This window comes from Seriola dumerili, unplaced genomic scaffold (assembly GCF_002260705.1).
Source record: "Seriola dumerili isolate Sdu_G_001 unplaced genomic scaffold, Sdu_1.0 BDQW01004171.1, whole genome shotgun sequence".
In the NCBI taxonomy this organism is placed as follows: domain Eukaryota; kingdom Metazoa; phylum Chordata; class Actinopteri; order Carangiformes; family Carangidae; genus Seriola; species Seriola dumerili.
The window spans coordinates 634,381-659,651 of NW_019178426.1; the positions used below are offsets into that span (position 1 = coordinate 634,381).

A 25,271-nucleotide genomic window follows, 5' to 3' on the forward strand; every position below is an offset into this window, starting at 1 on the left:
GTGGGACAGATACTATAAGAGAATCAGAATGACCGGCCATGTTACAATACAAACAGGTACTCTGCAGGTGGTAGAAATCCAATATGCTCTATGACCTGCCTTGTATTCAGCAGATAACTTCAGATTGATTCGCGATCCCATGGATTAACTTTCAGGTTCTCACACCAAGACCTTTTAAATTTGCCCTGGTGGAGTTTTATTCGGTGTAAAGCTACGATTGAAAAACTCTTCCTGTCTGCATGTATCTTTTATATTACATGTAGACCCAGGTTGGATATCTTCTTCTTTTTTTTTTTTGTTTTCTTCATTTTTAAATCGTAATGGCTCCTTATTGGACAACAGGAGCTTGTACACTGTTGGCAGCACTAGGTCTTCTTAGCTGCTGTAGTTTCCACTGGTGTGAGGCCTCGAGGACTAGTGGTTCAACCTCAAGAGGGAATAGACAGGACCAAGGACCCTCGTCACTTGAAAGAGTTAAGAGGGGATGGGTTTGGAACCAGTTCTTTGTGGTGGAGGAGTACACGGGCACGGAGCCGCTATATGTCGGAAAGGTAAGACCTTTTTATGAATAAATGTTGATTCCTTGAGCTGCTTTTGAAAGGAAAAAAAACTGCCTCTGATGTAGTTGAGCTTCAGTCAAGAAGAAGTCAAGTCTAACGCTGCCATTACTCTAGACAATGTTCAAAGGGATTTTGTATGACAAATTTCAAAGCTGTAGTAAAATGAGTGCAGATGTCTGCAAGCAACTGCTCTGCATAGTAGGAAACATTTTATAATGAGCAGAATTAAAGTCCCAATCAAATCAGTGGTGAAAACTGTTCAAATCCTTGAGTAAATGCACAGCAGCCAAATATACAGTAGTTATACAGCAACACAAATGGGCTTCCAAAGGCAGACATCTGTTTATAGATGAGTTTACTGTTTGAGGAGTTACACAAAATCTTAGAATGCTTTTTAAACATAGTAGAGACAAGTATAAAGTCATTTGAGATAACAATAAAACTTCTCCAGTTAGGCTGCACTTTGTACTACAATGAAATAGGTCCCCATTATGATTGTCTGCTGCTTATATTTTTATCTACTGCAGTGATACAAAAGGTTACACTGAGATAGTCATGTTTTATTGTATATACTAGAAGTGCATGAGAATGTTGCAGTTGACACTCTGTTCATTTATATGATTGCTTAAACTGACAGCCCCCCACAATGTTCCAGTATACACAGCAGAAAATGAAGTGTTGTGACGGTATCTTCCACAGTTGTAACGCTATCGTGGTCACAAAATGCGTCAACGGACATATAAACGTTAAAACCGCCTCTGTGGTAGTTCCTGCTACAGTAGGGATCCCCGGGACCACACACACTTACAAACACAAACACACACTGAATCAAAAGGTGAAAACAATACCAGTCATGCTGTCACAACTGATAAAAACTTACTTGTATTCAACAATACTTGCATTTTAGTTTCTTCTATTCCTCTGCCAGCTTTTCACCTGCATGAAATAACAGAGCCCTTGAGGTCAAGACCATGACATGATGGGTTTAAGAACGAGGAAAGATAAAAATCAGGCCCGAGTGGTTTTCTGCAAAGAGTTAGCTCTGAAAGATCCTCTATCATCTGTAAACAAGCAGTGAAACTCTTTCCTACTGCAAAGACATTGTGCATTAAAAATTTAAAGCTCTAAATTTCACTTTTTCACTAAGTTGTGCTGCACGCATTTGCTCTGGCAGGCATGGCACACACGTGACCTCATGCAGCTCAAGCAAATCTTTCATCTTTAAAAGGGAGTCCACTTTCAGCCGACAGAAGCTTTGTAGCTCCTGGGCAACACGGGAGTCACTGTGGTTCTGACTTTTGTTTCACTGCTATGTTCCTATCTTTATTTTTATTTAACAACAGGAGCCTCATTGTTCTCTGATCCACTCTGTTTCGGCTTCTCACAAACTGGGTACTTCACACTGCACATGAAAACCTTTCCAAATGTGAACCACTGGAACAGCTTGTTGTGAAGCAGCTTCCCTAAGTCTAGACTTTAAGATTTCAAAGATTTCAAAGATTTCAAAGAATTCTTATCTCAAAGAAAGTTTGGAGCAGGCTGTCTGAAACTGGTCCACATCTACATGTAAATTTGAGAGTTTTTTTTTTGTTTTGTTTTTTTGCATCAGCTTTACTTGAAGACAAATGAACAGAAAAAAGAGGTGATAAGCACTTATTGTGACCTTTAAACCTCCATCACGTCATTAGCTGCCTTTTTAACTATGCACGTTTATACTTATCAGGGAACTATCAGGGCAGAAAGTTTCTCGCTGGTCAAACACGAGCCTCCGGGCTCCTACAGCTTCATTCACAGGCAACAAGGAGGCAGGCGCTTTGGAGTTTTCACACTCCTTTTCCACATGGTTTCTTTGCGTCCGGAAAATTACACCATGTCTGTGTTGTTGTGTTGGTGTATGTGAAAGCTGTGTCTCAAACATTGCCGTTATTTTTATAATCCATTATCAGACCCAATTTGTCCAATCTGCAGTGTTTTTTAAATTTTTTTTAGATGTGGTGGAAACACAGTAAACACAATGTCTTTCGACTTTCGACTTTCTTTAGCTCCTCTGCCTCCTTAGTTCCTGCAAGTATTTGGTAACAAAGAATTGATCAGTGATTACAGCCTCAGCTATGCCCTCCTCTTTGATACTGAGGACAATGTTTTGACACCGGAGATGTGCTCATGGAGCGCTATTTTTCTAATGTAATGAAAGACAATAAGTATATGTCAAATCAAATCTGTTTTAGCGAATCATCTCTGTCTTACAAGTGGATTTGGGGATACCCCCCCCCCCCATTTTCTTCTTCTTCTTCTCATCCCATTCATCAGCTGTTTCTCGAATGAACCTCAGTGAGTTGATGAGAGTGGACGGCATGTACGATTCGATTGCCTTACATAGGACGTGATGTAAAAAGACAGAATATTAATGCAGACAGCATGAGACTCGGCGATGAGTCACACACATCAATCATGTGATCGCCTTGTTCCTAATCATTTAGACATGGCAATTTACCAGCTAATATCGCATCTGCATATATTGATCGCTCTCTTCTTGCAAATAAATGTAGATGTTCTCCACAGCAGGGCTGGGTGTTATAGAATAATTATCCTTTGGCCATTATGTAGCTGCCATTGTGATTGTGCTGCATTCCTGCTGGCAGGACCAACAACAAAGCCAACAGGCAGCGCTGTCTGTCTGCTGGGAGACAGAGAGATAGACACAGAGAAAGCAGTGATACACGAGATAAGGAATGAAGGAGGAGGGAAAACTGCAAAGGGAGACTTAGAATTAAGAAGGCTTCATGCACTCACTTGTGATTCATTACAGGACAGGGGGCCAGAGAAGCCAGTGAACTGATATAAAAGAGTTGAAGGGAGCTTGAGGGAGTGACACAGCAGGAGGGAGAAGAGAGATGATTTTATTAATAAAATTATCTAAAGTTATTGCACTTCATGTGACTAGGACACAGGCCAGTGCTATCAGTGCTATTAATGGTGTGTGTGTGTGTGTTTGTGTGTGTCTATGTGTGTAACTCTTTCTCACACACTCACACGCAGATAGACTCTGCTGGATTTTTGGTATCAACACTTTAATTTGAGCAGCAGAGGATTAAAGCCAAGCAGTGTTCCTCTGTACTGGATAATTGCAACAAGCTTTTTTTTTTTTCTTTTCATATTACTTTACCCCAACTCAGCAAACTTGCCAAGCTTGCCCTGTCTCACACTATGGCTGCCACTACTCTGCTAATGAAATCAGATTTACCAATAAAATGGTCACTCACATGACATTAAACTGGCAGCTTTGGTCGGTACATTTAGATAATGAATCCTTGTGGACTTAAATGATCCAACAACTATATTTTTTTCTTGCCAACTGCTTTTCAAAAAAAAAAGTGTTGTAATATAAGGAACGGAACTGGGAAAACGCTGGAAGTGAACTTTTGTGCGAGACAGAGTTGCTGCTGAGCCTAGATAATCCTAAATGGCTGTTGTTAAAGGTAGTAAAGGAGGAAAAAATGACACATTCTTCCTCTCCTCGGTCATGTTTCTCTCTCCTCCATTATGACAAAAGCTGTCAGAAATGAATCCATTGTGTGTGTGTGTGTGTGTGTGTGTGTGTGTGTGTGTGTGTGTGTGTGTGTGTGTGTGTGTGTGTGTGTGTGTGTGTGTGTGAGAGAGAGAGAGAGAGTTGAACTTTGTATGTAACAGGTGCCCATGCTTTTATTTTCCCTCAACAAAAAGAGGATAGTTTTGTGTACTGTTTCACAGTGTTTTTGTATCCATCCTCTCTGATCTTTATGAATGTATCTGGCATGGCTTTCCTTACACCGTCTCAGCATGAACAGTGAAAAAAGTGCTGGTATAGTCCAAGTGCAAGATGCTTCTTTGTCCCTTTTTAACTCTCTGCATTCAACTTGAAGCCAAATGAAACAGATGGCCTCATCTTTTTTGTTCACCAAATTGTCTATTTTCTTCTGAAGAACATTAGTTTGATTTATGGCGTATGTCTGAGTTTGGCTGCAGCAGGTTTGGTGTGCTGTTGAACATACAGTAAAACCCACAGTGATTTGTAAAATAATGAATTTCTTTTTAATTTTACTTTCTTGTTTTCTAAAATTTTAGTGAAAACCAGGTTGTTAAAAGAAATAAAATAAATAAAAGAGGGGAATAGTAGCAAATCATTACAATATTTAATCTGTTAAGTATTTAAGAGTTTCGTAAGTTGAATGCGATACCTGAGTAATGTTGGGTGGCATGATGTGTGTGCTTAAGAATGAGAGGAAAAAGTGTTTGGCCAGTCAATCAGACAACAGAAAAATGCATGTACCATGCCTGTTAAAGCAATTCTCCTTGTTGTTATGATCCAAGCTATAATTAGTCAGATCTAGGTCCAATTGTAACAACATCACAAGGCTGTCATCAAAGAGGAACAAAACAGCTTAAGATCTGAGGGATTGAAAAAAAAAAAAAAAAAAAAACACAAACTGTGGAGCTGTTAGGACATGGTGTCTTAGGGAGCCACGTTTCCTGTTTATGAGGACAAGAAAACCTTTTGTTTACTCTGTTTCGTCTTTTGAAATTATTTTGAAATTATATTTTTACCATGTTACTGTATGGCACTTTCCTATCTTTGAACGTCCATCCTCTATCTTCTGTCTAAACATCCCAACCCGAACACCCCCTCACCCCATTTTTAATTTCTCCAGTCCCTCTGACTTTCTCTTTCTTTTTCCCCTCCACTATGCTGCCATTTAGTCTCCCCTCTTGTCTCTGGCTCAGTTTCCCATGGTCTGTACCCTTCCTTCCCCGTAGCTGTCTCCACCTAGGCTGTCTCTGATACAGTCACCTTGTTAACACTTTGAAGCTGTTAAGATCAGAGAGCTTGACAAGCTGCAGTGAAATGTGGCAGTCCTACTCCTGATTACACAGACTTAAATATAAGACAGCCAATTTGCTCCTGCTTTGAAACCCTCAATAAACCAAGGATTCAGTGCAGCCCACGTTCTGCTATCTCCACTGCGAATGTAAAATCCTGCTCCACAAATGTCTCGCTATTCTATTCCGTTCTACTGTTAAGCTTGTCATTAGAAACATGTGCAACTTATGGGTTCTTCAGATGTTATAAATTTCTAAAAGTCAGTATTTCCAACACCCAATTATTTCAAACCGCTCTGTCGCATTTATTTGGAGTTTTTGCTTTAACACACTTTTAATGTACAAACTCAAAAGAGCTGACTACCAAATAAGAAGGAGACTTTCCGTCACCGCTTCTGAGTCATATGTCATCCCCTTCAGCAGGTTAGCCTACAGTGACAGCCAGACACTTTGTTATGACCCAAAGGTGAATCTGACAGGGCATCAACAACCTCACTCTCCCCTGAGTCACCCTCCACTGTAAACCCTAAGGCATTTCTAACTACTACTTACTTGTTTAACTTAAGACATCCACTGAATCATAATAACTGCTAAGCTACTGTGACAAATCCGCGTAAGTTCAAAGAGTAGGTACATTTTTTTCCTAACCAGTCTTATAACAATTTGCTAAACTGCTATATTCCTACGCCATATGTATGTTGAGAAGGTTTTTCGTCACTGTAATCATTCTGTCCATAATGGCCATGAAGCAAATCCACATTCTTGTTCTGTTTCCATAGTTGAGCGGAAGCTCTTATGAAGCTTCAGCAGTTTGAGCCAAGTTAAGGTGGAATGATTACTGCAACTAATAACTCTTTTAACATACGCATGGCCACAAGAGTATTGTGCTAACTTTCTGTACTAAACTTTAGGAAAAAAGCTTAAACCTGCAACTGAAACATTTCCGCTGCTTTTTTTTTAGCATATATTTTTTAACCTTTAAAACATTATTAAAATGTGCTGATTTAGCTATTAGCAGTTTTGTATTTAAAGTACCATAATTGCCTCCATGAGCTGCATGTTCACACCCTCTGCTGCAGCTCCAACTGCTGACCGTGTTGATTAGAGGTCCAAACAAACGAGCCAAACGACAAAAATTAACTGTTGTTTAATGTTTTTACAAGAGAAGTGTGCGCCTGTCCCGTTCACCTCATACAGTATTTTACCACTCATCTCTCTCAGGGTAGCAGACCTAAAAAATCCTTCTCAAAATGTGCTGGATAATGTCAAGCGTAGATTGGTTTAGAGTTTAAGTAACTGTAATGAGAAATGGCAAGGCTGTAGTACAGTATTTACAACTTCTAGTACACACTGTGTATCATATTTTTCACACTTTGCAGAGAATCCATACTGGACTGATCTGTTTTGCCTGCATCCTCCTTTGTGTATTTGTAAGAAAATGTGTGCTTGTGCCATTAAATTTAACTACATTGCAGGTGCATACTTGAATAAGTCGTACACTATTACTCATACTACATTCTGAGTAAAAACTCTCTCCCTGCAGCCTTGAAAGGTGGATGTAAAAATGTTTTTTTTCTTCATTAACTGGGATCGGTGGTTGTGGTCAGCCTGTAAAAATGGATTCCAATTGTGGTCCATTTTCACTATTGAAGAAAGTACCATAATAGCTATAAAAATATCTCAAACTGCAAACGCAGTAAAATCCACCTCTCTGCTGCTGTCCACTCATGTGCTCAGTATGTCCCAAACACTCTTATTTGTACTTGCTGTGTCCTTACTGATGGAAGTGACTTATGCTGTTAGAGTGGCCTCCTGAAATCCTGTATGCATTTTGATACTTTATCTCTGCTGTGAAAATGGGTCGCTACCAAAATCTGTTGTTTGCAACTGAACTCAAGCTGAACGAAGCTGCCGTTACCTGTCAGTGAGGAAACTGCAAACTTTAGATTACCACCTCTCCGGGCTGCGGGGTGGGGAGCGGTGCGATCATCGAAAGCTGTATAACATTTATGGTGTTTGTGTACATGTATATTTTTGGTATTTATACGCTTCTTTCAATACTATTGACCAACCCAAAGACTATCAGTGATCATGCCCAAAAGGGGGAGATACTATATTTTACCATCGTCATATTACTGTAGTGATCCAGCGACACAGCTACCTATTCCGTAACACTGTGAGCTCAGAAAACTTGACCAGTGGAGCAGCTATGATTCTTGGTTATGCTCTAAAATAGTAATAGAGTTTGTGTTTTCTCCAATCATCTTCTCATGTAAATTTGTTAAGGGCACGTTTGCGCTCCTGGTTATTTTTTGCTAAGCGAGTGACGTCCTGGCTCTGACCTTTAGTTTGCAGAGAACAACTTAGCTAAGCGTAGTGTATGTGTTTTTCAAGCTGCCAACTTGAATCACTCCAGTGCAGATAGACTGACAGACGGATGGGTATATCCAGCCTGAGGGGGGAGGAATAGCATCATCCTAGCAGAATGATGAACTCACTATCTATGTGTGCGTGTGTGCATGTGTGTGTGCAAACTGGTAGGAAGCAGGTAGGAACTTGCTTGCATGGTGCCAGCGTTTGTACAGTTTAATTAACACATGACGACAAGACACATTCACACACATTCTTGTCTGTAGAATCTGATTGGGAATTACAGAGAGAAAGTGAGAGAGAGAGTGTCTTGGGGAAACATATCCAGTGGAGCATGAGTATGCACACTTTTATTGGATAACTCTCACAGTTTGGACCAATGAAACGTCTTTTATTATAACTGAAATATTGATACCGCCAAAGTATCCAGCAGTATATTTTCTCTGACTCTTTCCTGTATTTGTCTTCAGGATGATTCAGAATGGTGAGAAAAGGCAAAAGCATATAGATAAAAAAGGAGGGGAAAATGGATGAGGGAAGCAATATCAAGGCACAGGCTTGCATTATTCCATGGTTTTACGACAAATACTTAATGAAAACCCCCGCAAGGGTGATAGGAGCCTGTATTTAATTAAGCCTTAATAAAATATTAACCAGGGAGGCCAGGGCGATTTCCCCTCTCCCCTGGTCTGCTCAGTAGATTGAACCACAGTTACACTGCATAGACAGCTCTGAATTATAATTTCAGATAGAAGGTGAGAGAGAGAGAGAGAGAGAGAGAGAGAGAGAGAGAGAGGTCTAGTGCTCACTAAAGAGCCAAAGGGGAGGTTGGGATGGGGGACCAGTGCTACTCCTATGACTGCCTCTGGAATGTCTTCTAATCACATTAGGGGCGAAATATAGCTCTGATTTATAAGGGCTCTTTTAAGTTCACTTTTCAGCACCGGCACCACTATGTCTCTACCTTTAACAATCTTTGAAATGACTTTGATCTCCTAATTTGGGCGTCACATCCTGTGAAGGGCACAATGTGCAGAAAAGGTGTAAATCATCACTCGAACTGTGGTGTCTTTTTTTTCACAGTGATGGTGATGGCTGGTCTATAGGGAGCTCAGAGAAGGCATTAGGCTGCTATTGCTATGTGGGGAAAAAGATAAGTAATAGGTGGAAGAAAGGTACTTATATCTTTTGGACAGGGCTTAAGAATGAGTGTCATTTTTCACACAGACCATTAATATTCACAAACTAGATAGAAACTTTGATGCAAAATGTGTGACAAAAAGTCTCGACTGAAAGGTCCACCTACTAGTTATTAGTGAATGTGATCTAAGTGTGGATGTTGGCCCTGTGATAACAAGTGGTTATATATAACGGGAAGATGATAACCTCTGTCTTGGTTCAGTGATAACCTTTGGCATCCGATGTGAATGGAGTCGTGATCTTTCTCTAGCCGTCCTCTGACTCCTGGTTTATTACCCTTACCAGGTGATACTGTGACCAGTTTTGGTCTGCCCCATCTATTGGTCAGTGTTTCTTTGCCTGCTTTCAAATGTACTCACACTGTTGGCCCCAATCAAAATCCCAAATACACACTAATCCTGGAGGGAAAGGTTCCCAAAGATACTGTTCAAAGATACAATTTACAATTTATTCATTAATTAAACGTTTCCTCTCATAAAAAAGTGAAACAGGAAATAATTCAATGAAAGCCGAACGCAAATCCCACATTTGTATTCGCACATTGTCGTGTCAGGCTCCTGAAGCAATCAGGATGATTTTCTCTGGCTGTCAGCATTTTTCATACTGACTTTACGAATGCCTCATTGTGACTTCATGTGACAGCAGGAATTCATGGCTGTTTGAAAGATGATTCAGTCCCAGGTCAGTTTATGCAGTAAAGACATGTTAATGCTTTTGACTCATTTTCACTCATCAGAAATTCATTTCCTCAGTGGCCACAAAATATGCCACACAAGCGATCAGAAACTCCTGTAGATTAAACTGGCTATCATAAACACTTTTTGGACTGACAAACACTATAAATGAGCTAGCCTAGCAGTATTAAGGCTACAAACAACCCATAATGCAACAGTCTCTGGAGGAACTGATGTCACGGTGATACTTTTTACATTCCAAAACAATATCTGATGTTGCAAATATATAATTTTTTGAATATAATATCCATTACAAATATTGTCTTGGGCTGCAGTTGATACATTGGTACTTTTAATTAGCAAAAAGGTTAATTTTTTAATTTTATTCATTTTGTTTCAATTTACAGATCCATACAGACTCGGACGAAGGTGAGGGCAACATCAAGTACACTATCTCTGGAGAAGGGGCAGGTACCATCTTCATCATTGATGAGCTAACAGGAGACATCCATGCCACAGAGAGACTAGACCGTGAAGAGAAGGCTTTTTACACGCTTAGGGCTCAGGCTCGGGACCGGCTCTCCAATGACCCTCTTGAACCAGAGTCAGAGTTTGTCATCAAGGTCCAGGACATAAACGACAGTGAGCCCAAGTTCTTGGAGGGCCCCTATATCGGCAGCGTGGCAGAGCTGTCACCCATAGGTAAGGCAAGAAACATTTAGTGCAATCAGACAGGGTTACATCTTAATAACTGTTTGAGGCTTTGAGCTCAGGATGGCCCAAAGGTGCACATAATGTACAGAATTACCAGTTATATTACAGCTATTTCCATGATGCATAGGTATGGGCTATAACATAATGCTTTGTACTGGGCTCGGGGGGGAAAGTAGAAACTGCCAAAAAGCGCAATATGCTAAAATTCTCCCCCATAGTGGAGATGGAAATAAGAAAAGTAGATAGGAGATGCTAGATGAAAATAGATGTGGAGTCAGTGAATTCACTGTGGATGACAAAGAAGTACAATGGTGAAATGGACATTTGAGGAGGATCCCCACGTGGACTGTGTCAGAGCTCTGACCCGTAGGTAGCAATGAGATGGAAAATGAAGGAGACGGAGGCATATAAAGAAAAGAGAGGTAGACGAATTGCGATTCTCCCAGATGAGCTTAGTGGCTGTGTTCTGACACACTATTTTGAGGCAAATGATAAAGGGGCAATATGGAGGAAAGAGGAGCAGAGGAGAGGCACTTCAGAAGAGTAGATAATCGTGAGAGTACACCACATTTTCATACAGGCTTTTCACATTAAAACCACAATGCATTTAATCTTGACAAACATGTTTTTATTGTGAGCGAGAGTATTAGCAGCGTCCCATGGCTGCTCAAAATTCTCAGCAAAATGGAAAAGACAGGTGAATGAGGGTGTCAGGGGCTTCGTTTGCATGGTATTAATGTCAAAGACGCAGCTGATGTTTAATAAACAAAATTCTGTGTAGCTGTCAAGCGATATCACAATACCATGTGTGCCCAGACTGTTGTGTGTGATGGGGGTGTGTGCATTTGTGTGTCTCTGTGTGTGTGTGTCTATGCATATGTAGCAGAGGTGGGGGTGCTTCTTGTTTGACTGACTCCAGGAGTGGTGAAAAATGGAATAGCTCTCCCCTGTTCAAGCCTGATTAGAATTAATTCCTGCTTCCTCAGCCTGATCCAAACCATGGGCATCTCTGCCTACAGTGCTCTCATAAAAAAACTGAATGGAGTGTGTGTGTGCATGTGTCTGTGTGTGTGTGTGTGTGTGTCTGAGAGAGAGAATGAGAGCGAGAGGCAGAGGGAGTGTGAGGGACAGAGCAATTGAAATATAGCAAAAACAGTAGAAAGATAAAGAGAATAGGAATAAGGCGGAGTTTTAGAAAAAGATGCAAAACCTTGGGAAGCGAGAGCTATTATCTCCTCAAGAAAGAGAGCGATGGAGTCATAGAGCTCACGCTTAGTTAATGTCAGTTAATGCAATCTAAATGATCAAGACCTTTCCACATTGGCTGCCCCCACCCCTTGTTCGACCCTGTTGCACCTCAGTCAAATTACGCACTAAATGAGTGTGCAGTTCATGTTTTAAACATTGTTGTGGAACACTAGCACTAATGAGGTAACAGCTACTGCTTAGTCAGGCGTTCTCCTGCCCTCTCCCTGTGTCTTTTCTTTCCGCTGTTCTCCTGTTGCACGTCAGCTAAGGCAAGCATTATCTTTTTGGCATGTCAGTGATAAGGTCACAAGCACAATGACAATAACTGAAGGGAGTGAAAAGAAAAAAACAAAAAATAAAAAAGGTGCCGGACAGACCAGCTTGACAGCCACATGTCTCTCGCTAGCATATAGGTGGAATATCACTTGTCTCCGAGTTGAATTTGGTATCAGAGGATAAAGCTTGTCATATTCTATGTCTCTCATATTGTCAGCAGATCAGACAGAACAGAATTGACCCTACTAACAAGCCCTGCCTGTGTAACCAAAGCCTGATAGCTTATTTCTCTTTGCCATAGACCTCTGTTGTTGTCAACAAACTATTATGAACACATCAGTGAACTGCACCATTACACTGAGTGATATGTTTCTTAATTACTATTATTATATACATAAACACTGTTGTTAATTTTGGGTCAAACCCACACACACTATCCCGCTGCTATAAATACTGATATAAAAAACGCCAGCCTTACCTTTTAAGACAAAATGTTTCTCCAAAGGTTTAATAGTCAGTTTGTTAATTTGTTTGTTTTTGTGATATGTCCCTAGTTGTGTCAAAATACCATCCTGAATTTGTTTTAATTTGTTCCAGATGTGAGTAGCTCCTCGATTTCTTCTGTACATTGTAATGTTCATTAACACCACAAAAATGATGTTGATCATATAAGCGTGCTGACACCTTTAATGCTGTATACTTAATTTTGTCTTTTTCTTTCGGAATGCACCATATACTCAAGGCCTGATTAAGAATCAGTACTTTTTATGTAATTTGGACACAGCTCCTTTGATCTAATCCAGGGTTGTGTTTTATGCTGTGATGGAAGCAGGTTGCAAGCATTAGCCACACAAGTGATATGCTCACTGTGGTGTTTTATGGCCAGCCATGCAGCGAACTGCCGTGGAAAACGTGAGGCCATAATAGTAAGAAGTAATCAGTAGTCCACTGCCTGAGGCGTATTCATTTTTACTTATCACTTCTGTCATGTCTCCCAGTGCACGTCTTTGTCATAGCTTTACAGCCTCCACCACTGCCTCCCACTTCTTTTTTCTTTTTTTTTCTTTTTTTTTTGCAGAGGCCTCCTATCTGTCTGTCTGTTTGTCTGCTTAGCATCTCGTGCCAAAAATAACACTTGTATACACAGTCTAAAAAGGAGAAGAGAGGGCAAATAAAACAGGAGTGGCAAAGATGATGATGAAGTGTGAGGGCCCGAGCTCTGTGTTGTCCTGTGGAAAATGTGCGGCTAATGAAATTGCAGCCTTAAATCAAATTTGTAGTGCATGGGTGATTGAATGTTGCTTTGGGAACCATGCATGTCTTTACACTTAGACAGAAGAGGGAACAAGGATGGAGTTGCCCGGCAGAACGATCGCTGTGTCCTCTGACTCATGATGATAAGACTGTGAAAGATGGATTTAATACAGTGTCTAGGTAGAGGACAACCTGTACTGAATGTAACCAAAGAGAAACAGGTAGCTGTTGCTGATGTGCTTACCTGAATGAATTCAAATGTGCACTGGAGTTCTACTTTATAGTATACAGATTCCAAAGTCTGTAACATGTAGTTTAATTCATCCGAACTTCGACAACAGTGCGGCCTAAGGGTAAAGACCTTTGATGATAAATGACAGTTCTCTGCCTCACTTATCACCACCAACAGGAGGGTGTATTTTTAGCTAGTATTTCTGAGCAAATTAAAAAAAAAACTAAACTCGATGTTTTGAAAAATGAGCCAACGGTTGGGTCAATTGTTTAATCTATTTGATGTATCTGAACTGTTCTTGAGTCTGTTGTGTAACTACTATAGTTATTCAAACTTTTTCAGCACATTGTACAGTGATAAGAGTGCACCAAACAGCAGGGTAGTAGGTCGGTGTTTAGTACTGTTACCACAAATCAAAGTGCCAGTGTAGGTTGTACTGGCCACCTGTCCTGTTGTTTCCATGCCCCACTCCCAGTGCGCGCATGATGAGAAGGTTCAGAGAATGGATTCATATGCTTGTTGTCTGGTCAAAGAAAGGCATTTATAGAAGATGCATAAATTTCACTCACACAGTCGTGCATTGGAGCAATGAATCCTTCATCTGCCTTTTGTTATTCCCTCTGGTGGTGCTAAACACTTTTACAGCAGAACAGTGAATTCATCATTTCCCCATCTTTTCTCCTCTGCAAAAGGATCAGTAATCTTGAACAGTAATCTTTCAAAACTGAACTCTGTAGTGCATGGTGGCTGCATCACACTTGCCCTTCTCAAAATACTGAATTTTCAACCTCATTACGAAGGCATGCTGCAGAGTTTCACTCAGTGAACTAGAAGGGCACTCAGAAAACACAGACCTTTCGCCAAAGCCAGTGTCAAACAACATAGACCAGGGAAAAATTTAAACTCGTAGTAAATGCTCTGGATCTGCCTCAAACTTGAATGAGTTCATGATTCATCCGTCCACCAAGTTCGGTGTAAATATATTCAGTACTTTTTGCATAATCCTGCAAACGTAACTTTCTTGGCAGAGGTAAAGATTATTCACTTTTATGGTAATGCAATACCCTATTCTGCGATGCCTTTAACAGTGGATTGGACTAAATGTCTGGCTGGTCAAACCAGTAACTGTAGCTAAAAATAGACACCATAATAGCTCCCCAAAAGTGAACCCAAAACTTCTCGATTCTACTATTCTAAAAAAGTTAAGTTAGCTGCACTGTAAAAGTGGTATGAACATGCAATGACCGTATATGTGTGTGTACCTTACGCCTTACACTTATTAACCACAACATTAAAACCACTAACTTGTTTTAATTGGTGATTGGTGTAAATGTGATTGAAACCAGAACTGTTCATCTGATATAATAATAATGCAGCTGTAGCTGTCTTGTCTTGTTTTAATTCATTACATATTTCAGTACATTTTTCAGGTATAAATGAGATAAAGATTTTATTCTGAAGCCAAACCTGTGCTGTATGCAGGTCTATTTGATTAATGGATGCTCACTTACAATCCAAGAGGTTATCTTTCTCCGATGGACCTATCATTAATGTAAATCACCATCAATGTTAAAAGCTAATGTTGCCTTGTGTCCATTTGCGAGGTAAAGTTAGAGGTACAGGTCGATCTACTTAAAACACCCCTTCCATTATACAGTACCTCTAACTCATGGCAAAAAGCCATGTGTCATCCTAAAAGTTACAGTTACATTCACTGAGACCACTTAAAGTTATATAATGTGTTAGCATGTAAAGAATTAGATAACCTCAAATGCTGGAAGTTTTTCTTTTAATAACAGGTAACTTAAATGTAGGCATAAAAGACTGTATGGACAATTAAAATCGTATGTCTTATTTTCCATTCTGTTGTATGAATGACAGACACAGAAAAATATATAAATAAGAAATCCTTTTTTGGGAATTCAGCTGTATTAAAATACTGTTTATATGAGCACAGTGAGTAGGAGACGATCAAACAGATATAGACCTGAAACCAGCTGACACTACGCAGAAAACTGGCCTACAACATTGGCCATATATTAGCTTTCGATCTCGTCTCGTTTTCAGTTTCTGCATAATACAAAAGTTGTATACAGAGCTGAACTACATTTGTAAACTGATCTGTTTGGACTTGTCCCGCTTTACGACACATTGTTTAAGTGGTAAAACATTTACTGATTTGATTGATTCTATAGTATTATGCAGTAAAGAATAACGACTGACTGGATGGGTAGGATGAGTTTCTACTTTAAAAAAAAAAAAAAAAAAAAAAAGCTCAGGGCAGCTCATTTAAAAATAAAGGAAGAAACGAGCATGAATTAGCTCATGTTTTTGGACCTTGAACTTAGTTAAAAATTCAAAACTGTGATATATGAACGTAAATAGTCATTTAAACCTGTGTGAAATGAACTAGCTCTTGTGAAGTGTGAATATGCACAACACTGGTTATCTCTCTCAGTGAAATTGAAAGATTATGGATGGCTGGGAGAGAAGTTTGATTGTCACACTGACAGGAGTCTCAGTAGAGTTCAGTTTTACATTTGAAGTCAGCCTCTTGAAATGCAGAACCACAATTCTCAAGGAAATGTTTGTAGAAATCAGTGAGGGAGTCATCAGGTCCTGCTGTTGGGATAGTGGGCAAATTGTTATGTGCAGTTGAGAATTCAAGTGGTGACATGTTGGTTTGTTCTTCAGTAAGATGCAGCAAGTAAATAGAGCAGATTTCTTCTTCATTTGAGCCGTATTTTTATTCAATGTAAGTTGGTGTAAAACCTTTGAAAATCACTACTTATTTTCTGGGGAAACTGTGTTTCCCTGCTGATAACTGATAGTTTTCTTTTTTTCTTGTTCCTTTTTTATTTTAATTGAATTTGCTATGTATTTCTTGGATTTCTTATTGTTGAAAATCTTCAGATCAGATCTGTTAGGTCTGTTAGGAATCGCATCTTTTAGTTGAAGTTTGTTTTGTTTGTTTCTTAGTTTTCTCTGTTGCATTACTTTCACTGGTATTTTCTAATTATTTAGTTTTGTATTCGAAGTTAGCTTTTTGTTCCATGTTTTTCTTTTTACTTATCAAATATGGGATTATTTTTCCTCGTAGTGCTGCTTTTCCCAAAGTAATAGTGGGCTTGAATATTTGCTTGCAGCGAGGCTTACAGATACCACAGAAGTGATTGAGACAGGCGAGATTTGTCTTTGAAATGGTGCTCACAAGTTTGCAAACCCACTTCACTGATATAAGAAAATGTTTTTATAATATGCGTTGTGACAGTCTTGTTAACTTACAGATGAATTGATAAGTACATGTTAAGATTCAGAGCGTATATGAAATGTAATGAACATCCCCATTGAGACTCTATGTTAAATAACTGTGTCTGTGGATTTAAACAGAGATGGGAAAATATTTCTTTCCGATTGTTGTGTTCCCTCAGGCAGTGTGTCTCATGGTACTAAGAGATGTTAGCAAGAATTTGGGCACTGAATTTACTTTTCTATATCAACAACAGCTTTTCCATTTTGTTTATATGTTAACACCAGGTGGCTAATGTGGAATGACATTTTGGGCCAATATATATTTTTTGGAGAACCTCATCATTAATATTTGAATTGGATTTCACTTCTTTTCCCTTTGGTTTTCCCCAGCCATAGTCAGTCTTTAAATATTCATGTAGCTTTGAGCTAGGCTTCAAAAGTTTTAAAAACCCAGAGGCTAAAGTAATGTCAAACTGGTATGCTACCAGTTTTCAACAATGCTACATATTCATATGGGTTGGCGTCTCCTCCAATTAAGCATTGGATAGATTGAGCGTTTAGACACGATATCTAGAACACATACTACACACACATTATAGGCAGTGGCACAGTGGTACCCCAAGCTAATGCTTATGCTCCACACGCCCAGCTAATATTGAAGTAATAAAGACAGACCTTTTCCAATTTGAAATCAGTATTACACCGTGTTACAACATGCATACTAAGATATCCGTCTTTTGTTTTTTTTTTTTCAGTCTTTATGCGAGCTGACTGACAAAGTAGCACAGTTTGTTGGGTTTGAAACCATTTAGTCACTGAGGCAGACATCCTTTCCTACCACTCAAAGGTCGGGTGACAGCGAGAGAATCGGGTGGAAATGTGACTAGGAGGGGCAGCACTTGATGGCGGAATCACAACAGGGTGAAAAGTTTCCACAGAGCTAATCCTGTGATTGATGTGGTTCCATTAGAGAGGACCTCAGGACCTCTGAGTGGCAGAGATGTGGCACGACACGACGTTTGTGCCGTAGCCTCTAAACCTCAGGTAACACTAACTGACAAGCCACAGTGGCAGGCAAATAACAGTCCGATAATGGACATTAAGCTGACCACTATCCTCAGCTCTTATCCTCTAATGACACAAGCTGATGTAGTGTAGAATTACCAAACACAAAGAACAACAGAAAATGGTTGCCTGAGGCCGACATTTATCCTGTTCTCTATCAAAGACACAATCTAATATATAAAGCCAGGTTGTAGAAACTGACAAACCACAAAGGCCAACAACAGAGTTACGTGTTAAAACAATGTCCTGTACTTTTATTTGCTTTTTATTTACTCTTTATTTTATTTATTATCTTGCATTTATCCATACCTCAAGCTATCTCTGCAAACGCCACAACATCCTGTGCATTTTGAAAAGTTATTGTAACTTTGTTTTTACTGTTGAACAATTGTTTGTTTGACTGGGACCTGCATTGATTTCAGGTTTCAAACATGCAGAGTTTCAAGATGTCATGACTACCGCACAGTTCCTAACAAATAAACATGCTGTGGAGTATCAGTATGGGTAGATTTGCTACTAGAAAAGATATCTAGTCGAGAGGTGTTTCATAAAAAACCTGGAGTGAGAGTGTCAAGACTGAAAGCCCAGAGAGCAACATAGGCGAAACATTGTGGAATGTACTTTAAGTGTCTTCTTTAAGGTCACTGCCCTATCCTACCTATCACTGTGTATAGAAGTATAACATCACACACAAAATGCACAAACCATCTGGCGTTTGAAGGGTGTTTGTGGTAACTGACACTGAGGAAAGCACTAGGCAGAATAAAGCAGAAAGCCTTGCTTTATAATGGTATAAACATTTATTTCAATCAATTGAATTTGAACTTTTTCGTGAAATCCAAATGACTTATCCAAGCATTGTTTTGGCAACTGACCCCGCACCTACGCAGGAAACCATAGCTTAAAACAGAGAACTGAGAGACATTTGTAGGAATTCAGTTATAATGCAACAATATAAAGCATTTATTGTAGGTAGTGGTACCTTTGTGCATAACTTTCTCTTGATCTCTCTCACTTTCTCTTTCTCTCTCTCCCTATGTCTCTTACTCTCTCGCACACTCAGCACCAGAGATAAATCCCCCCACTCCTTTTGTAATGTGAGAACTCCACAAGGGGATTAAAGTAATAATCACCCTTCTTGTTGCTTCGGTCCAGAGTGGTTGCCCAGGAGGCTGCAAATTGCTGCAGTCACCATTAGGACAGCCGGGGGCTGTCATGCTAACCGTAGATGAGACATTTGGAGCAGCCAGATCGCAGGAGAGAGCAATGCAACAAGGCAGGAGCAACTTACAATCAATATTCTCTGCCAAGCACCTTTATGTATATGACCAGTAACATCTACCATTATGCGCTCGACCACAGTGCTTGACATAATTGATTTTGGCTGATCTGTGTGCGTGTGTGGTCATGAGTATGAATGTATGGGGACACAGAGGGAGAGGGAGAGAGAGAGAGTGATTCAGTGTGTGAAGAGGCATGTGAATGACAACAGCAGAATGATATACAAATTGATTTTGGCTCTCATTTTGTCATTATTGTAGTGTCAGAGTCAGGCAGAGAAGTGTGGACATTGTTTCTTGCACATTTTGACATTGTCCAAGAAATAAACTGTCTAAAACAATAAGGTTGATACCTGGCCTGTAGGTATGGGGGTATTCAAATCTAATAATAATATATAAATATATTTTGACATACTTGAATGATTTTTTTTAACAGTATTGCAAAGTTTCTGTATCTTAATGTTTGTTTTTCTAGGCTGAGATTTGACAGACACCTTTTTTGTAATAATTTGTCTAGAGACAAATGCTTGAAAGTAATGAGAGATTGAGATTTAAAGTTGACAGGCCACACTGGCCCACAACACTGTCTAAAAAACAAATAATGATAAGACCTATAAAAAAAAAGCACGAGTTCAAAGGCTAACAAAGATTAGATTTACAATCTCTGCCAGGAGAGATGAAAAATATCCCTAAATCCTTGTAGAGATCACGGAAAGGATCAATGTAAGCAGACCATTGGCTTTTATGACATGGCAGATTTTTCTTCCCTTTATACTACATCCTCTCTCACCCTCCTTTCTCGCCCTCTCTCTCTCCCCTCCTCTCTCTCCCGGGGCATTTATGTGGATGAGAGAGGAATGAATCACAGTAGAAGTAGTGAAGAAATAACTTTTCATGTGAAAACACCTCAGCTTTTATGGCTTTACTAAATGATCCATAATGCGGGCGGGGAGCACTCAGTCCTGCAGATTAAGGCGGGTCGGAGTGGGAAAGGGGCTCAGTGCTGCAGCCGTTAGACCCCTCCACTGAAGCTCACACCAGTACAGCACCAGCTGAGATAGGCACAAATCTCTTTTACGAGGCTGCCTCTTAAATAGCTGTCAGTCTAGTGTCTCACACGTGGCACTCTCCTCCAGCTCCCCTCACAGTAATTGAACCATCTCTCCCAGAGTGCTGAAATGGTGTGGGAAGCCATTCCGACAGCCTGTGTTGATACCATTAAACCAAACTCATGCATAAATCTAACTATATAGCCATCGTCACCCACCCTCCACTGAATCCTCCACCCCCCAAAACAACTTCCTAGCTCCTTACTCCATTTCACCAGAGATGGTTCCAGGGTTAGTTTTCATCTGAATATTATTTACATTGTTCCTCAAGGGATAATGTGCACTGCTTAAATACCATTTGCAACATAGACTGCTTTACTATATTATTATTTTGGAACAACTGTTGCTTCCTTCATGTTTTTCCCTCCATGAAAACTAGCATATGTTCCAGTGAGAAACAAAAGTAGAACAGAATAATTTCTAAGCTAGAGTAACTATTGCAACCATTCAACAATAATAATAATATTCCTATTTTATCCATAATAACAATTATTATAACTGACAACTTATTTACTTAATTTGCCATCAATCTACATGTACATGTTGGGAGTTATCATTTTATAATAATAGAATTATAACTATGAAAAATATATGAATAATATGAATATACAAAATAATATGTAATAAACAGTTGCCATTCAGCCGCAATAATGTCCCAGGCAGTTGACTCTGCTGGAGGATTTACAAGGAATAACAATGCCATATCCTCATTATAGTTGCACAGCAATGAGATGGTGTAACCCTGTCTAGTCCTCCATGGTGAGGCAAGTGACTGCAAGAAACATTGCTAAACAGAGTTGCTCTAATGAATGCTCTGATGAATGCTAGGGAAACAGCAAAATTATAATTTGCTGTCGCATCATCTAATTATTATACTGAAGATCAGTTGTGTTATATTTGAAATTCAGAATATTAAAATTAGCATAATGCTGATTTTTCCTCTTTTAATATTGTTTTGATGGTGAGACCCGCAACGTAAATATCTGCAGGCTGCATGCATTAGTTGCACCCTAAGTGGAAGGGCTGAAAGTATGATTAAGTGAGGTAACTAGATATTTATTTGTTAAACAAGTGTCAAACTTGGCTCCAACTACTGGCAAAACTAAGGTCACACATGTTTCTAAACTAAATTAACACCAAGCTGAAAAGTATTGTTTCACTCATCTCTTCAGGTTGACAGTTGCACTTTTGACCTAGCCGTATTTCTGAATGGGTATGGTCTGCTGTGTCTGCTCTGTTGCACTTGTAATAACACCTAACAGTGTCAGTGTGTGTTATAGTAAATACACATTTTTCTACACTAATGTAGCAAGATGAAAACATCAACCAGTGGGTGTCAGCAAAATAATTTCTTTCTAAGTGTTAATCTACTGCTTAGGTTAGAAAAAACTGAAGCAATAACATGAGGTATAATTAACTTTGTCATTCGATTTCATTCATTTTATTATTGCATTGATATGTGAAGAATATTATGCTGAAAGGTTTGTTGTATAACCAAACCAAACAAATTCAGCCCAAACAAATGTGTCCATGAGGGGGAATAAAGAGAGACAAACCTGTATATTGTGGTCATTAAAATTATTATTGCAGCAGTACATGCTGCCTCATCTGAGAGCAATTTGCGCTTCAGGTTTTTAGTTGGCTGAGAGAAAAACAACTCTTTAGATAATGAATATCTGGAGCTTCTCCCCATTAGACATACTTCTCCTATTACTGCTATATGCATTACATTCCAATCTGCAAAAGTCAATAATTTTTATTGAATTCCCACAAGTCCATCAAAAGTAGAATCTTCTTAAATCAACGCCAACCACGCCAACAGATAATGTAAGTAATGACTTCTCACATTGAAAACACTGATGCAAGCTAGAGCTTTAATAAGAACCTAAGTGCCAAACTCACTGCCTCACTTTTCTTTTTAATATAAACACAATAAAGAAGCATTTGCATTTATATAGTTCTTCCAAGCCATCTGACGTTGCTGCCAGGCAGTACCCAGAAACAGCTGAGCGTCGAACTGATTGTTACCTGGGGAAAATTAAGATAAGGGAATAATCCCATGGCTGTGTTGGATCCACAGCAGTGGAGCCAACCAGGTAGGCAGAATTAACAAACCACTGCCTGTTGCCAGTAATGAAAATGCCTAGACTCTATACAGACTTATGATTTTAATACAATAAGAATGATAACTTACTCATCCCCCAAACTGGGATGTAGCACATCTTGATCTGCTAAGGATCAGGCTGGTGTATACTTTTGCATATTTGGATGAATTGATGGACTATATATGAATTAAAAGCTCATTGCATCCTAGTTAATATGCAGTGCTTTGAATGCAATATATCAGGATTTATCTGAGAACCAAACAAGGTTGTTGACAGTACCAGAATTTGTGATTTGTTGGTGATGCACACACTGGTCCAACCATTCGCACGTCCACTTTTTGTGTGTCTGGACTTATCCCTTTTCACAATTGTTTCTTATAATAATTTACCTTGGAGCTAATCTATCACATTCTCGGGCTGTTCAGAAAAGCTGCAGAAAAGCACACCCCCATTTGTGATAGTAGTATCATAGACCAGGTAGAGTGCTGCATCGTATGCTAGCTATATTTTAGCATGAAAACAGACCTTGGCTACATACCTGGAGAACAAAAGATGGCTATAGGTGACAGGGGCAGGGTGGTGATCTGAGCTGTCTGATTTAATGGCCGGGTGACTTTAATGATAATCCACTGGCCTCTCCCTCCTTCTTTCCCCCTTAGGAGCTCTGTTGGATGACAGGAAACAAACAGTGCTCTGACACTTCCCACTAATTAGCATCATTAGCATACGGCCATTATGTGGCTGGACAGTAGCATGACAGGGCTCTGAGAAAGGCTACAGCGGTGACCTTTGGTGGACAACACCAGCTGTCAGTAATTACCCATAGCATCGGCCAGAGTGATGGAGACAAAGACTGACTCCTTGTCCTTGAGGACCTATGGCGTCCAGGAATGTCTTCCTTTTTATCTCCTTTTGCCTGTAAGTGAAATTATTTATGGCAAGAAAAGAAATATGCTCACATGCTCAAAGGCAAGTATGTGGTTGTTTCCTAACCTAAAAATGAAACACCTTAAAGTTTTATGAGCTTTAGGCAAAGCTTTAACTAAAATGTGTGACTAAATGAAGAGATGTGCCTGCGTATTTGCCGCCAGAGGCTTGTGTATGCACACTGTTGACAAATATGCTACACAGGGTGAGAAATAATGACTTAAACACTGTGCTCCACAAATGCCAATTTTAAGGTTTCATGTGGAAATGACTCTATTCTCTGCCTAAGTGCCAGTAATCACAAGTAATTGTTTGCTACAGATTTCTTAAGCTTCTAACTGTCTTTGAGGATATAATGTTATGACTGCATGTTCCCTTTCATCTTTCAGAGCAACTTCTGTGCCGATGAGAGGCAAAACAACTCCGAGTGTTGGTATAGTGAAAAGATAATTTGAAACATCAAAAAATTTGCTTGGAAAATTATGTGCATAGAGATGATGTAGTTACCTGGTGCAGTGATACCCAAATGCATTAACCTCCCTCTCCCAAGTATAATCACAGACAAGCACGCATGAACGCACGCACTGGTGTGTACACAAACTCAAAAAACAGATTACTGTTACTATACTCGTGAGTCCCGCTTATTGATGTGATGCATTCCCTAGCCCACAACCTCAACCATCACAACCATAGGCCTAATTCCATGCTTTACCCTAACCTTACTGTAAACCACATTTTCATTTGAACCATAACAAAAAGGCGAGGTCCTCAAATGGCTCTTTGAAGGCCAGTGTGTCCTACAGTGTCCTCACTGTTAAGGTCTGAAAGTCATATTTGTCAAAGATAGAAGTTCCAGGGTTTTACACTTACACACACTCACTTAAAAAGAAACCATGTACATCAACACATCTGCCCTTCCTTATATAGTATATACTGTATAACTTTTCCTCTTTGAGTCTGATTTAAACTCACATTTTTGGATTCCAGCACAAAGTTTCCCCAGTGGCCTCCCTGCTCAGAAGTTTTTTTTCTCTCTCTCTCTCTCTCTTTGACATTTTGTTATCTCTTTTCAACAGGAACGTCCGTTATGAAGGTTACTGCATCAGATGCTGACGACCCTACGTACGGCAGCAGTGCCAGAGTGGTGTACAGCGTTCTGGATGGAGAAAAATTTTTCAAAGTTGATAGACACACAGGTAAGAGCGATAAAGACCACACATTCAGGACCCTCTGCACTTTATCCCTCACCAGATTTTTTTTAGTGCTCCTTGTTTTTTCTTAAGCAATCTCAAGCTCAGAGACCATAATTCCCAGATCAATCAAAATTTGGGGCCAAAATCAGAAAATCAATTGGCCAAACATAAGCAGCTTTACAGAGTTTTAGCCAATAACTACTGCCTACTCTTAGCAAGTGCTCTAAATACCATATGGCATTAATTGCTTGGCTCGACACAGTGTTTAGTGCAACCCTCAATTACATATTTGAAGATATTATTTTATATGATAAGTTAGTAACAGCAACAGCAGCAGCATTTAGTGCCTTGACATTCAATATGAGAAAACAAAATATTCTTATTAGTCATGAATTACATGTATTTTATTCCTACCTGTATTGAGGATCTTAGAATAGCACATTTGTTTAAGTAATCACCTACCACTATATCAGAATGGCAGAGGTATAGTTCCACCAGATCCATATTTACCCTATGAAAAATTTCCCTCCAGTTATATAATGAAAAAGTCCCTATTTCCCTCCTAGTCTGGAGCTTATAGGAGTGATATGGCCTGACCCACCGTCTTTCAGGAGTAGCTTAGCATCGGTGTTGCCTTCAAATGCCCCCCCAAGGGAAATGCACTAAAGTTTTAATGATTCCTTTTTTGGTCTCCTCCACTTTGATTTGGTCAGCCTGGGTGCCTGGATGATAAATGGCTCTGCCTTGGTGGGACTAGCCAGGAGACTGGATGGTTTATTCCAGTTTATGTCTCCCGACCACCACTCTACTCACCCCCCCTTCCCCATTTTTTAGGCAGACAGGCCAGCCTAATAGGTGCGAGTCAAGAAGGTCAAAATGAAGAGGAGACAGAACAGCTGTGAAATCTGCCTCATTAATATCACTCTCACTCACCCTGACAACAAACTGAACAGCA

At 39.7% G+C, this 25,271-nt stretch overlaps 1 protein-coding gene across 1 annotated transcript in view; it reads left to right on the top strand.

Annotated features, from left to right (window-relative positions):
* The first annotated feature begins 320 nt into the window (after positions 1 to 320).
* The window catches only part of cdh22 (cadherin 22), a 69,662-nt gene continuing 44,711 nt past the window's right edge, over positions 321 to 25,271 (top strand). Inside the window, exons 1-3 of the mRNA XM_022769587.1 lie at positions 321 to 551; positions 10,069 to 10,363; positions 24,200 to 24,319. Of these exons, the coding sequence (XP_022625308.1) occupies positions 321 to 551; positions 10,069 to 10,363; positions 24,200 to 24,319 (646 nt within the window). The remainder of the gene's footprint in view (positions 552 to 10,068; positions 10,364 to 24,199; positions 24,320 to 25,271) is intronic.